Source organism: Girardinichthys multiradiatus, chromosome 12 (genome assembly GCF_021462225.1).
Source record: "Girardinichthys multiradiatus isolate DD_20200921_A chromosome 12, DD_fGirMul_XY1, whole genome shotgun sequence".
NCBI lineage: Eukaryota > Metazoa > Chordata > Actinopteri > Cyprinodontiformes > Goodeidae > Girardinichthys > Girardinichthys multiradiatus.
The window spans coordinates 28,526,267-28,540,876 of record NC_061805.1 but is presented as its reverse complement, the minus strand read 5'-3'; the positions used below and the strand labels follow the sequence as shown (position 1 = coordinate 28,540,876).

The 14,610-nt window shown below is 39.2% G+C and overlaps 1 protein-coding gene across 2 annotated transcripts; it reads right to left on the bottom strand.

The window, feature by feature from the left end:
- Positions 1-980: 980 nt before the first annotated feature.
- On the bottom strand, positions 981-14,600 carry rmi1 (RMI1, RecQ mediated genome instability 1, homolog (S. cerevisiae)). Of its 2 annotated transcripts, XM_047380527.1 has the most exons (9): positions 14,279-14,600; positions 13,744-14,177; positions 11,611-11,721; positions 7,480-7,629; positions 5,187-5,257; positions 4,899-5,022; positions 4,709-4,799; positions 4,415-4,586; positions 981-2,885 (listed from the first exon to the last, which is right to left on the bottom strand). In XM_047380527.1, the coding sequence occupies exons 2-9, from the start codon at positions 13,903-13,905 to the stop codon at positions 1,685-1,687; spliced, it is 2,082 nt and encodes a 693-aa protein (XP_047236483.1). In that variant the 5' UTR covers positions 13,906-14,177; positions 14,279-14,600; the 3' UTR covers positions 981-1,684. The 2 variants fall into 2 exon arrangements, with proteins under 2 accessions (XP_047236483.1, XP_047236484.1); XM_047380528.1 differs by lacking the exon at positions 7,480-7,629.
- Between the last annotated feature and the right edge of the window lie 10 nt (positions 14,601-14,610).

Genomic DNA, 14,610 nt, shown 5'->3' with positions numbered 1-14,610 from the left:
ACTGCACCTTACCGTGAAAACACTACGAAAACAGTGAAGCATGGATGTGGCCGTAGCATGCAGAGGATGACCCTAAACATACAGCCAGAGCGAAGTTGAAATAGTTTACCTCAAAGCATGTGTTAAAATAGCTCAAAATGGGTGTGGTGATGGTGCAGAGGTAGAGTGCGCAACACATATATGATGGGTACAGTTCTTGACAGATCCGTTGCAGGTTTGAGTCCCAGCCCGTTGACCTTTGCTGCATGTCTTCCCCTCTCTTTCTCTCCACCCCATTTCCTGTTCTTCAACTTGCAAAATAAAGGCCGCTAGTGCCACAAAATTAAATAAAAAATGCCTCAAAGCCCAGACATAAATTCAATTGAGTTACGGACATAGTAACTAAAAAGATTTGCATGTATTGACTCTATGCAGTACACGCAGTACACCATGCATTCCTTCCACTTCACAATAATATTCTACTTGTGTTGGTTAGTCAATTAAAATGAAAGTAAAATGCATTGAAGCCCACGGTTGCGGTGTGACAAAATAAAGAAAAGCTCACGGTGTGTAAATATATCAGACCTTTAGGTACAGAGATTCAATAATCTGTGGTGGGGTCTGGAAACAATCACCTCATTCTGAATGTTAACAAGACAAAGGAGATACCTCTGGAAATTAATCTAAACACCAACATCCTGGGGAAAAGGTGGTAGACGATAACTATGAGTGTTCACTGTGGGCAACAGTTTGCACTGGAAATGCAAAGCCAGTACTTATTACAAGGGCTTTGTACACTTTGGCTTTAACGTAAAGTTAGACCCTTTCAAGATTTGCAGCTAGATGTTTCTACTATAACAGAACTGTTACAACCCATAAAAAGTAGGAGATAAAAAGCTGGATTCATGTTAGCGTGATGACAAATTAGCTATTAAAAGAAAGCTTAATAGATACTCCCCAAACCCACAGATACTACAGGTGAAAAAACATGAAACAAAATCTATGATAAAACCTTTTGATATCTTTTTATTTCAAGTATTTACAAAAACAAACAAATTACATTTAAAACCAAAACCATGGACGTGGCTCTGAGCAGAAGAGAAATAATCAAAGCTCATCGCCTCTCCTTTATCCACCCCTTCCTTTCATTCTCCTCTGAGGAAGTTTATTAAAGACCCATGCTGCCCTTGCCTATTCAATCACTTTTCAGTGCAAAGTAATGGCCGTGCTGGATGAATGCATAGACTGGCAATTCATTACTGCAATCAGAAAATGAACGCCCCCGAATCCCTACTCTCATTTCCACTCTTCTCTTCATGTAGTTTACGGTGTTACACAAAATGAGTGGTGCTTAACTCTGGGTTGTCTAAACCAACATTCTGCTAATCAATATATATGAGTATTTAGATGCTCCTTTCCTCTGTTAACTGCAAGCAATGCAGAGTCTATAATAGCACAATGAATAGATGAATTAAGTCCTGTAATGCCAAACGACAGAATGCTACATTCACATATAGCAGATGGGATGCATTGCGACACAAGATTATCAAACTTCCAGTTCACACCTTCTGCTGTCTAAAATGAAGCAGAAGGGCAGGTTGATCATCAATTTCGATCATAGCTTTATTGGCAATTTTTCATCTCTGTTGAAGGGCAATTTAACGTTTCCTTCAGAGGTAATTTTCTCATTTTTTTCTACTTCCACTCAGCTGCATTTACTTTCTCCCACCCTCTGTTCCAGCTCCCACAGTATTCTCTCACTGACCGGTTGGGCCTTTGCCACCACGGCTCTCCCGTCTCCTGGTTTGACAACGACCGTCATGATGCAGCACATGTCCACCAGCTCTTCCTGGCATCTCCTCATGCCGGAGTCCAGCTCACCCCTGCGGGCCAGGTCACGCTTTAGAGCGGTCTTCTCTGCTACTGAGAACCCCAGTAAGCCTGTCAAAACCTCATTGGATAACTCCACATCCAGGTAACCAGTTCCATCGGATATAGAAGCAGAAACACTCCAGACACCATTACTGCTTCTGAGTTTCCCCAGCAGAGTCACAATGAAGGCTTTGACGTGGATCACAATGGGATGGGATTGGGGTGTGGACATAAGCTTTTCAAGCAAGCATAAGTAGGTAAAAGGTGCAGAGGTCAGCGTGAGAGTAGCAAGGTTGGCATCACTTTCTCTAGCATTTAAATTGTGAGTTTTTCCTTGAGATGTTCCAGTAAGCGTTTTTGGGGATATCCTGGAAAGGCTACAGTTGGTAATGCTTTCTCTGTCTCTTCTAGATTGTTCTTCAGCAGAGATCTGAGCTAATCCTTCAGACTTCTCTGTTTCCGCAGGATTGTCTTCAACCTCTTGAAACAGACAGTCCATGTTTTCATCCATCAAATTGTTCTCATCATTGTTACCCAACTCTAACTCTTTGGGCGGCTCTAAGACTGTTGAAGAAAAGAAGGGCTTGGACGTTACTGAAGCCTCCCTGCTGAATCCTTTATGATCTCTTTTCAGCGTGGTGGATCTGGAGGGAACAGATCCTTCAAATGTCCCACATCCATGTGAAATGTGCGCCTCAAACTGAGTGGGTTGGGGATTTGTTGCTCTTTCCACGTTACTTTGATTTCCTGCTATTCTGTTATTCTGAAGTGTGCTTCTGTGACCGCTGGCAACAGTTCCACTTTCCTGTAATATGACACCGTCCAACTCTTCCAGCGGAATATCGTCAAAGTCTTCATCAGGAAATTCATCACTTGCCATGTTGTCATCTTGGCTACTTTGATCCATCACATCAGAGTGGAAGAACTCAACAATTTCAGAGTGCTGTTGTTCGTCATCGTTGTGATTTATCCTAACTGACCCACTCCTGTTACTTTGTGTCAAATCACTGTTAAAGGGGGTGGCGGTTTGACTCCTGAAAGACAGAAATGTAAGGATTATTTTACTAAGTGTTGCAAAGGAAACGTTTTATACCAGACATTTATGTCATTAATGGGAACTCCAGACAGGGGATGTATAGAAAGACATTTCTAGTGTGTGATTACGACCCCAAGTTGGTATATTTACATTTATGCAACCCCCAGGCTTCCTTTGCAACTTTATATTCTGTGATTAAAATGATTAGTTGTTTTTTTATACTTTAATGAAGCAGCAGGTGATCAGAATCAAGATTTTCAGCTTGACCAGCCCATTGGAAACTGAAAAATATCCAGTTTTTTTTCCAGTCAGTGAGGTCACACTAACTACAGATATTGGCATGGGACGTTTTTACTAAATGTGGAAGGCTCAAATTTGGCTAGTTTAGTATTAGTTTTTTTTTATCATCAGTGCAATGCACAGATACATGAGGCTATTTAAAAGGAAACTGTATTTTCTAAAACTTGTTAAAACATGTCTGCAGTTCGTTCAGGCTGCGAGGCAGCGAGAGAGAGCAAGACTTTCAGCAGACACCAGGCTTTAACATCTTATGGCAAAATTGTTCTGTTTTATGATTTTGCGCTTTTCAACCATTGTTTGTCAAGGAACATCATAGATTTGGAAATGTTAAAAACTTTTTTGGAAATAAATAAGTTAAGGTAATTTGGTTAAGTGATGCGGTAATCACCACAAGATCCTAAACAGTGTAATATTATTTATTTGTTTTAAAGTAAAAGTAAAACCCCGTTTTACAGGGACTGCGCTCTCAGTTTGTGTGATGTCACCACTTCTCCAGACATAAATAATTATATACCAATCATGGCAGGAGGGCAAGAAAATAATATTCTTAATGCTGTCTTTACATAATTTTAAACAGTTGCTAAAATTGGCTGAAATATTTTTTTTCCAAGTCAAGAGTTAAATGGTGAGCTGATAGGTGCATGTCTCCTGCTTTTTGCCAAGACTCAAGGCGCTTATATATAAAGCAAATATACACCAACTGACTGTTGTAAAGTGCTGTACAAAGAATATTTGATTGATTGATTGATTGATTGAAAGACTGAAAAAACAGCAAAGCACCTGAGAGAAAAGTTAAAACATATTAAAGAAGCAGGGAACGGGGATGCAAATTATTTGACCTGCAATAAGAACAGGCACAGTCAGTTAAAATACAGAGTGAAGATGCTTCGGAGACAACATGACCAACACTTTAAGGAATATTTGTGATGCTGGGTGGTTGCATTGCCCAGTTCTCTGACATGTGGGGTGTACAGATGTAACAGTGGCCTGATGTTAAAAATAACAGGAACCTGAGGGCACCCATAAATGTGTCATCCCACACTCTGCTGGAAAAAGTGCTCCCAGCATGACAGGTAACTCCATGATATGCCCCCCCCAAAGAGGTTGCAGCATAACACCTTGTCAATTTTCTTCTAAAGACCAGCATGTACATTTTTTAATTTCACTCAAACAAAATGTATAAAAATTAAGCACAAACTTGGGGACAGTAATTTGTTGACCACTGACCTTGATGAGACAAGGTTCCCAAGGAAGGAAGACAGAGCTGAGGTCTCCTGCACGGTCCCATAACCACTGTCTCTAGGTGGTTGAACCTGAAGCACTTCAGCCTCACTGTGTTCCTCAAGACTGGCCAACAGCTCTGCATCATCCACCTCCAGATGCTCCACTTCCTGGTTGTCTTAAAAGAACAAAAAAAAGATTCTGATCACTTTTATTCAGAAACAAGGGAGATTCTGATCTAGTTTTTAATTATAATAAATTCATTTATTTAATCAAAGATCCACAAATTTGTGATTCTACCTTGTCCTGGTTGTGTCGAAGCTTCTGTCCCTTCCCCCTCATGCTGCTGCTCCACCTCAGGAAGACCCAGAGTCCGGCACAACACCCTGCCCTGTCATAGTATAATAATTGATATGTATAATTATTGTGTTATGTGCATAAAAATATAAAGTTGGGTTTTTAGAGATTCAAAACAGCTAGTACAGCTAACCTGAGTATTCCTTTCCACCAAGTCCTCCACCTCACCACCTAGGATCTTTACATTGGACGGCCCCAAAAGCACGACACCAAGTCTGCAAACCATCTTGCCTTGCAACTGCAGCTTTGCACCGGGCCTAAGAAAGTTAACAAGAGATGCTAAGAATGCACAGAATAATCTGAATTCAGGTGTTAGTACTAAAATATAACAGTCAAAATACGTAACTATTGCACATTTGCTGCTTCTGTGAAGATAGAAAATGCAGTTAACAGTTAAGTCTTTTATAAATCAGTCGTTAACCTGAGTGTTGCACTGAGTGCAGGGATGGATTGATACTCCATGGCCTCCAAGCTCTGAACTCCGTCTGTAATCTGCAGAGCAAAGATAACATATATGTCAGCAGTGGCATATATATGATTTGCAGAAGAAGCTTTTGCCCGGTTAAAACCAACTACAGTACTTACATACACTGAATAAAAAGACCACGTCTTTCATCTCTGTGTCCGGCGCTGAATCCCACTAAACTTTTCCTGTTTTAGGTCACTTAGTAGTACCAAAATTATTATTTGTGAAATGCCAGAATATGAAGGACAGAAGTTTAAGATTTTTGACTGACTTTCCTCAACTTCAGAAGCTTTGACACAATTTGTTAGGATTTAGTAAAATTGTCTAATTTGTCTGACTTCAAGGCTTTGTGATTGTCACTCCAAAACATTGATCTTGTCCTAAAGTCACTTTGTAAGTACTTTATCAGTGTGCTTGGGGTACTTTTCTGTTGTTTCGGTATTGCCATGTTATGTCTTTCCTCATGATGCCATCTATTTTTTGAAGCGCACTGGTCTCTCCTGCAGCAGAAATCCCCACAACATGGATGGTTATCTCAGTCTTCCAAGCTTCTCCTGTTTTTCCTTTCAAATATAACAATGGTCATTTTGTCCAAACACTTACAGTACTGTGCAAACTATATAAACTATGATTGTTTATTTTTATCATTTTACAAAATGCTAAGTGAGCGAACCCAAACATACAGCCAAAGGCATTAAGAACGTTCCTCAGTGTAAAGAAGAACAAGACTTACTGGAAGTGATGGTATGACCCCCACAAAGCCCTGATCTCAACATCATGGAGTGTGTCTGGGATTACATGAAGAGTCAGAAGGATGTGAGAAAGCCTCCATCCACAGAAGATCTGTGGTTAGTTCCCCAAGATGTTTGGAACAACCTACCAGCCGAGTTCCTTAGAAAACTGTGTGCAAGAGGACCTGGAAGAATTGATGCTGTTTTGAAGGGAAAGGGTGATCACACCAAATATTGATTTGATTTAGATATCTCTTTTGTTCATTCACTGCATTTTGTTGATTGATGAAAATAAATGATAAACACTTCCATTTCTGAAAGCATTCTTTGTTTACAGCATTTTTTCACACCTGCCTAAAACTTTTGCACAGTACTGTATTTCGTCAAACCACATGACATGTCTTTAGAAGTGTAATTCAGCTTTTTATGTTGCATGTGGAGTAATGGCTTCTGCCTTGTCAGGTCAGGGCTTTTTCCCCTTTAGTTTTTGGGCTGATTCCCACATTTCGCACCAAAACACATTCATCTCCGGGACACAGAACCCATGTGTCTCCTGAACACTATGATGACTAGACCTTGCCATGGTGTTGATCCATTCCTACGATTGTTTTAACAGATGAACATGCCACCTTTGAGCATCTTGAAACTGTACAGAGGATGAACCAGACTTATTGAGGTCTACAATTCTCATACTGATATCTTAACTGATTTCTTTTGCTTGTTTTCATGATATCACACAGTTAAGCAATATGTTTGAGGCGTTGCCGTAAAACACGTCCAGGTCCGTGCCTTCACATAAACTGACATGTTATGAAACGTACAAGTCCCAAAAATCATCATATGGGCTGTCCTTAAACTGTTTAAATTCATAGTTATCTTAGATTGTGTAAACGTTTGATTTTAAAGAAAGTAATACAAAATTTCTGATTATTCTAGCATTCAGCAAACAATTTTGGTGATTCAAACCGACCAAAAACAGGAAATGTTTAGTGAAATTAAATGCAAGATAAACAGAAAAAATGTTATGTCTTTATTCAGTTTATGTAAAATTCTGCTTTCAGTTGTATATTTTATGCACCTTTTGGTCTGGAAAAAAAACAAAACAGGGAAAGCAAGAAAGAACGCTGTCAAAAACAATGTGTATGTAAAGACGGAAATGTGTGCATATTAGTCAATAGTTGTGCATAAGAAAAATCCAAATAGGTATTGTATATTTTCTCTGTAAGAATACAAAATAAAATGTTACAGCTTCAAGAAATTACAAACACAAAGTTCAAGTTTACAGTTGTGGTTTATTCTTTATGAATACAATATGCTATAACAGTTTGTGAATACGATTTATTTTCTTTGAGAATACGAATTTATATCTGCGACTTGGTGTCACGTGATCTCAGGCTGGTTAGTTAAAGCTGAGGAGCAGAAAATCTGTTTATGATCGACTCTCCTTCTGCTTTTAAATGTTTATGTAAGTAGGTACATTTAATTTCTAAAGATTAACACAGAGAAGTGAGTCTGACCTGGAGTAGGAGCATACGGGTTGGCCTGGCCTCCCAGGGTCTCTGAGCGGTCTGTGTGACAGCAGAGACCTCGTCATTGGTGCAGTCTGTACCCCTCCACTTCTGCAGCTGACCATATGCAGGCTGACTGATGTCCAGCAATGAGTCAACCTGAAGCAAAAACAGGCCTCCAGCTATGGTTTCGTATTGCCTCCACAATTATTTTGTGATCACCTATCAGCTTTTTTTTTTCCACTTTGTACTTTTCTGTTATGAGGCAGAGTTTACATTTTACTGCAGTGGATGACAATTCTATTTATTTTCTCGTGTAATCCTAATCTCTGTGACAAAAAAACTTTAAGTTGTATTTAACCTAACACCAGCGTCTCTGAATGCTTTTTAAATTCTGGGGTTTTAATATGTGTCTCATGTTTTTGGGGTGTACTTGGTCTGTGTTTAATAAACACAGAAAAGTGGCATCTGAGATGTGTGTTTCTGTACGCTTCAGTTTGCATTGAAAATATTTCACAACCTTGTCAGAACCAGATATTTTATACATCAAAAACTTCAAATGGACAGAGAGTGTACTTTTTCTTCTTTTAATGATGGTATTTGCTTAAACAGTATTTCACATGAACAAATAAACTATCAGCACATAAACTAAGATTGAGGACTGAATGATGAACCAGAAACCTTTCCTATCAGGATCTATTGTTTAGAAAATGTAGAACCGAAAGCAAACAGTCTGCCGTTTCTTTTCAAAGTGAGAAGAGTCGTAACACTCTTTCTGTAACTACAGGTATATCTGATTGTTGTTAGCTGGTACTTTATAATGTGAAACTGTCTGACTTCGTAGACAGGCCCCAGCAGAGGTATGGCCATTCTGTTTCATCAGAATGAAAGAAATATATATTTAAGCTGTTTTTATGTCAGACTACATTAAACATGTTTTTCACTCATCACTGCAGTAAAGGCAGAATTGCTATTCTTCTGTTAATCACAGAAATCAATTATTGGCAAAATACGGATGGGTACATTTGAACCGATACTATACCGACGGACGGTACCTGGGCATCAATGGTACCTATTTTTGGTACTTTTGTGTGTTTATGTGGTAATAAATGTTAAAAAAGCGCTTTGAGCGGTCTGTATGACTGGAAAAGCGTTATATAAGTTCAGTCCATTTACCATTTAATTTGTTTAATAATAAAATCTCAAAATTTTTCAATTCACTATATTTATTTCTCAATATATAAACATAAATGAATATATCAAAACAACATCCAGCTGTCTGTATTGTAACATCTCAGTTGTTTCAAACATTTCTTCTCCCATGTTGCTGGCTGCAGACGACGAGTCGCTAACGGAGGCAGGCGTGCTGACAGAGCCGAACGCAGGAGTTGTAGCCATAGATCTGAGGCTGATGAAAACCGTGGACTCTTCAGCCTTGAGAAAAATGTTGTGCTTAACCAGGTGCTTCCTCAGATTAGAAGTATTCCCACGGCTGACCTTGCACTTCGCGTCACAAATATTGCAGCGAGCGTAATCTGCATCGCAATTTGAAAAGAGGAGCCATACCTTAGGGCGCTTTCTATCAGCCATGCTTGCTTTGTTGACGGTACTGGCGGCTACTGACGTCATAACCCTCTTGTGCATGCAATGGTGTGTTCATGTCCGGCATGGAAAATCACCCACTCTTCCACTCCCTCAGTGTCACTATGATGCGTTTAGGTACTGAAACATGGTACCATTTGATTTTACGTGAAACAGTACTCGGTAGTACCGACGGAATTCAGTAAGTACCAATAAAAATACCGAATTCAGTACCCATTCCTAGGCAGAAATGTACAATACCAAGGTGTCATCTTCTGGGGATATTAAAAGCCTTTAATTGGGTTTTTGCTGAAAAATACTAAGCAACTGTTGCCTGCTACAATCCTGTTTTCAGTATTTGTTGAACTTATAACCTTCTACATTATTTTTATATATAGTTGATGAATTTAACAGAGCCTATGGTTTGATTTTAATTTCTCAGTTTCCTTATTTTATGAGATTATATTTTAGTTTATTGTTTTTACTTTAGTTTGACTGTTTGCATTCTTCTTCGTCTTTAATTTTTGCAAAGCACTTTGTGTTATACAGGTCCTTCTCAAAATATTAGCATATTGTGATAAAGTTAATTATTTTCCATAATGTAATGATGAAAATTTAACATTCATATATTTTAGATTCATTGCACACTAACTGAAATATTTCAGGTCTTTTATTGTCTTAATACGGATGATTTTGGCATACAGCTCATGAAAACCCAAAATTCCTATCTCACAAAATTAGCATATTTCATCCGACCAATAAAAGAAAAGTGTTTTTAATACAAAAAACGTCAACCTTCAAATAATCATGTACAGTTATGCACTCAATACTTGGTCGGGAATCCTTTTGCAGAAATGACTGCTTCAATGCGGCGTGGCATGGAGGCAATCAGCCTGTGGCACTGCTGAGGTCTTATGGAGGCCCAGGATGCTTCGATAGCGGCCTTTAGCTCATCCAGAGTGTTGGGTCTTGAGTCTCTCAATGTTCTCTTCACAATATCCCACAGATTCTCTATGGGGTTCAGGTCAGGAGAGTTGGCAGGCCAATTGAGCACAGTGATACCATGGTCAGTAAACCATTTACCAGTGGTTTTGTCACTGTGAGCAGGTGCCAGGTCGTGCTGAAAAATGAAATCTTCATCTCCATAAAGCTTTTCAGCAGATGGAAGCATGAAGTGCTCCAAAATCTCCTGATAGCTAGCTGCATTGACCCTGCCCTTGATAAAACACAGTGGACCAACACCAGCAGCTGACACGGTACCCCAGACCATCACTGACTGTGGGTACTTGACACTGGACTTCTGGCATTTTGGCATTTCCTTCTCCCCAGTCTTCCTCCAGACTCTGGCACCTTGATTTCCGAATGACATGCAGAATTTGCTTTCATCCGAAAAAAGTACTTTGGACCACTGAGCAACAGTCCAGTACTGCTTCTCTGTAGCCCAGGTCAGGCGCTTCTGCCACTGTTTCTGGTTCAAAAGTGGCTTGACCTGGGGAATGCGGCACCTGTAGCCCATTTCCTGCACACGCCTGTGCACGGTGGCTCTGGATGTTTCTACTCCAGACTCAGTCCACTGCTTCCGCAGGTCCCCCAAGGTCTGGAATCGGCCCTTCTCCACAATCTTCCTCAGGGTCCGGTCACCTCTTCTCGTTGTGCAGCGTTTTCTGCCACACTTTTTCCTTCCCACAGATTTCCCACTGAGGTGCCTTGATACAGCACTCTGGGAACAGCCTATTCGGTCAGGAATTTCTTTCTGTGTCTTACCCTCTTGCTTGAGGGTGTCAATAGTGGCCTTCTGGACAGCAGTCAGGTCGGCAGTCTTACCCATGATTGGGGTTTTGAGTGATGAACCAGGCTGGGAGTTTTAAAGGCCTCAGAAATCTTTTGCAGGTGTTTAGAGTTAACTCGTTGATTCAGATGATTAGGTTCATAGCTCGTTTAGAGACCCTTTTAATGATATGCTAATTTTGTGAGATAGGAATTTTGGGTTTTCATGAGCTGTATGCCAAAATCATCCGTATTAAGACAATAAAAGACCTGAAATATTTCAGTTAGTGTGCAATGAATCTAAAATATATGAATGTTAAATTTTCATCATGACATTATGGAAAATAATTAACTTTATCACAATATGCTAATATTTTGAGAAGGACCTGTATTTTACTGTATGAAAGGTGCTCTATAAATAAAACCTAATTGACTGCTTTATTTATTGATATTTATGCCACACTGAGCATCCCTACTGATATTAATTCATGCCTCTGCAGTTATAACTAGTCACATTAGTAATATGAATATGTACTTGCCAGGAACCATGTTTGTTTCCACTGTAATGAGAATATTCAATTGAATCACTGTATTGTTTTGTTCACGCCATGATTAGGCCTGACGTGGTTATCATAGGAACTGTGTTTGTTGACAATTAAGCAATGGCCAAATTTAAATTTCTTAAAAAACATAAAATGTTATTTTTCATAATCTTTTTTAATATTTCTAATTGAAAAATCACAGGGAAAAAGAGAAATCATGTATTTAAGAAAGAAGAAAATAGGCCAGCACCTGGACACAGAACGTGCCATTGAGTTCTGTCTTCTGGGCCAGAGCGAGACCTTCAGGAAGAACCGGGTAGTCCAGGTCTCTCAGATCTGTCAGTAGCCACTGGTCCAGGACCTAAAATTGTGCATCAAGCAGATAGTCCTGTAAGTTTTAAAGCCGACTGAAGTTCTGACACTCGCACCAAATCTCTTAATTTCACAAACACCATTGATCATCTAATTATTGCTCATTGTTAGATGACGAGTCTAAATAGACCCTGGTAGGAATCAAATGATGCAAAGTTTGAATTAGTCAAAGCAATGATTTAATAAATTATTAGTCTCATGACAGGGTTTTTTTTTTAAGGCGCAGTGACTTAGTAAAGTGATTCATTTTTCTATTAATGATTGTTAAAAACACATTTGTCTGCATCATAAAAAAATGCTACGGAACAGCTGACATCTGGGGACCATGTGAGCCACTTGAATTAACTGATAACATGATCATCCTGTAAGCAAAAGGAGATGATGTGCACCCTTGAAAAAAATGAAGCAATATCTTCCACAAGTATTTGTTTGAAAATAGATAGATTTTGGCCCTGGAAGGACACAGCTGCTCAGCAGCAATATTTCAGTCCACTGTGGCGTATGAGAGATGCGTCAGTGCAAGAAAACATACCCCCCACATGACGCCACCACCAGCTGGTACAGCTGACACCCGGCATGATGGATACGTGCTGTTTACACTAAAATTCTCCGCTATCTGTTGCAACAGAAACCAGGGTTTTTCAGACGAGGAGGTGTCATTTTATTCCCCATGGTTTGATCTTATTGTTCTCAGCAGTAACCCTAAAATAATTATGATTGTAGGCTTTCAAAATAAAAGCAAAATGGTTCTAATTGGGAAATAACAAATTTAGACTTTTTTCAAATATACAACACTAGAGCTCCATATTAAACAAGCAACTGCAACATTATATTATAGCGTTATACACAGACCACATAGCATTTTTTTCAATTTAGTTGTACTTGTGAAAATGACAATAAAGGATATTCTATTCTATTTTATCAATGCTAAATATTGCAATGACAATATCGCTTGCAGATAACCCACATTTATCTCAAATTCATCTTGCTTCTCCATCATCATGACATCCCCTCCACTCTCCATGAGTTTCAGCATCTTGGTGACTAAAATCAGTGTAAGGCGAGGCCATCACGGTGAGTGAAACTAGATCCAACTGGCCAATTAATTAAGTGTGAATGAAAGGGATTTAAAATAAAATACCAAATGCTGCATTGAAGCAATCTTTTACGACTGTGATTTCACACGTTGCCACGATGATTGCAATTCAATACATCATGCAGCACCAGTACACCATATCAACTATATCAATTACCAACAAAATTTTTTTGACTTTGAACAAAGCTGTATTTATGAAAGACTAGAGATACACTGAAGTTTGATGTTAATTGTTGATTTTTGCTGAGCTGGGTTGTACAGATTCAGATTTTAGCCTATTTTAGCCTGTATAACCCACAGGTCTAAACATTCAAAAGAAAATACGGTTTCCTTTTAAATAACTTTTCACAACCTTTTGCTTTCCTCACTTTATTTTTAAACGTGTATCTACTTTGTATGGCGCCTTCACCCATCAAAAGGTCAGTTCAGGTCCAGTCAAGCTGAAAGGTGGCCAATTAAATGCACCAGCTGATTTCTCATTGCATGGCTATGGGAGAGATGATAATTGAAGCCAGGATTTCAATTAATGTAAATAACAAGATAATCCTGTTTAAAAGCCCACCATACTTGATGGTATAATTTGTTCATGTTTAGGTTTGAGAGACATTCATTCTGGCTTTATTTTTCACTCCCAGAAACATTAACTTTTTTTTTTTTTTTTAAATCTAGTCTATTTTAAGGGCCTAGAAAAATCACATTTGAGGCCTAAACATAAACCACGCATTTCTATCATCCATTCTGAGCGCCGTGTGAAAACAAAAGGATATTTGCCAAGTAAAACAATTGTGTGACCTGTACAAAAAGTGAGAAACAACAAGAGAAGAAGCAGTGCTGAAATATATGTTGGGCAAAACAAAAAAGGACATTTGTCAGACCAGAGCGTGATCGACTTGGCTGAACACACTCTGTACCTACCTGTTGATTGATTTGCTGCTGAGGCAGATGATGTGCTCCTCCAGCCTCTCCTTGAATCCACCTAACGCAGGCTTCAAGCCAGGCAAAGGGCACCTGGACATGCCGAGAGGACTGCAGCCAGGCTTGTGTAGCTCGTACAACTGAGGGTGTCTCTGGAGACATCCTCCTCTCTGTTCTCTGCAGTTTATATTAGTCTATTACAGCTACTTTCTGATAGTTTTCTCACTGTTATCAGCTATTGTATACAGACAAGTTTAACTTTTTGGCTATGTTGGCCTTCTGTATATTTAAATCGGATCGATTTAGTTAAATGTATTTCAGCATGTTTAACATGCATTTACGAAATAGATTCAAATCCCCATAGAAGCGGTCGGTCAAAGGCTCATGAGTCAATATTGTATCCTTTATATGAACAAGTGTTGTGCAGATGTAAACTGTGGAGAAGGGGAAAGAATAGGTGTCAGAAATATGAGCAACAAAAGCATGAGATTATAAAAAGTATGTATGACGAAGTAAGTGTTGTGTATGATGTTACCTAAGCAGAAAATGAGGGAACCTCAACCGTGAAGCGTCTAAGTACGTAACGAAGGCGCCAAAGTTGACTAACCAATACATCAGTTAGCAAGACCGGGGGTATAGCGCCATTTCTTTCTGGTCATGGCTTCAGAACATCCTGGACACCACGACTGACCTAAAAACTGCGCAAACGATCTCTAGGAGATCTCACCACAACACGTAGATCATCCTCAGGCTCGTAGGTAAATAATTTTCACCAACAGGATAAACTAGAATTACCACTTTGCATATCCGCATCCGGAAATAAGGCGTTAGAAACGCCCTTGTTTACGTGATTGACGTTAATTCCAG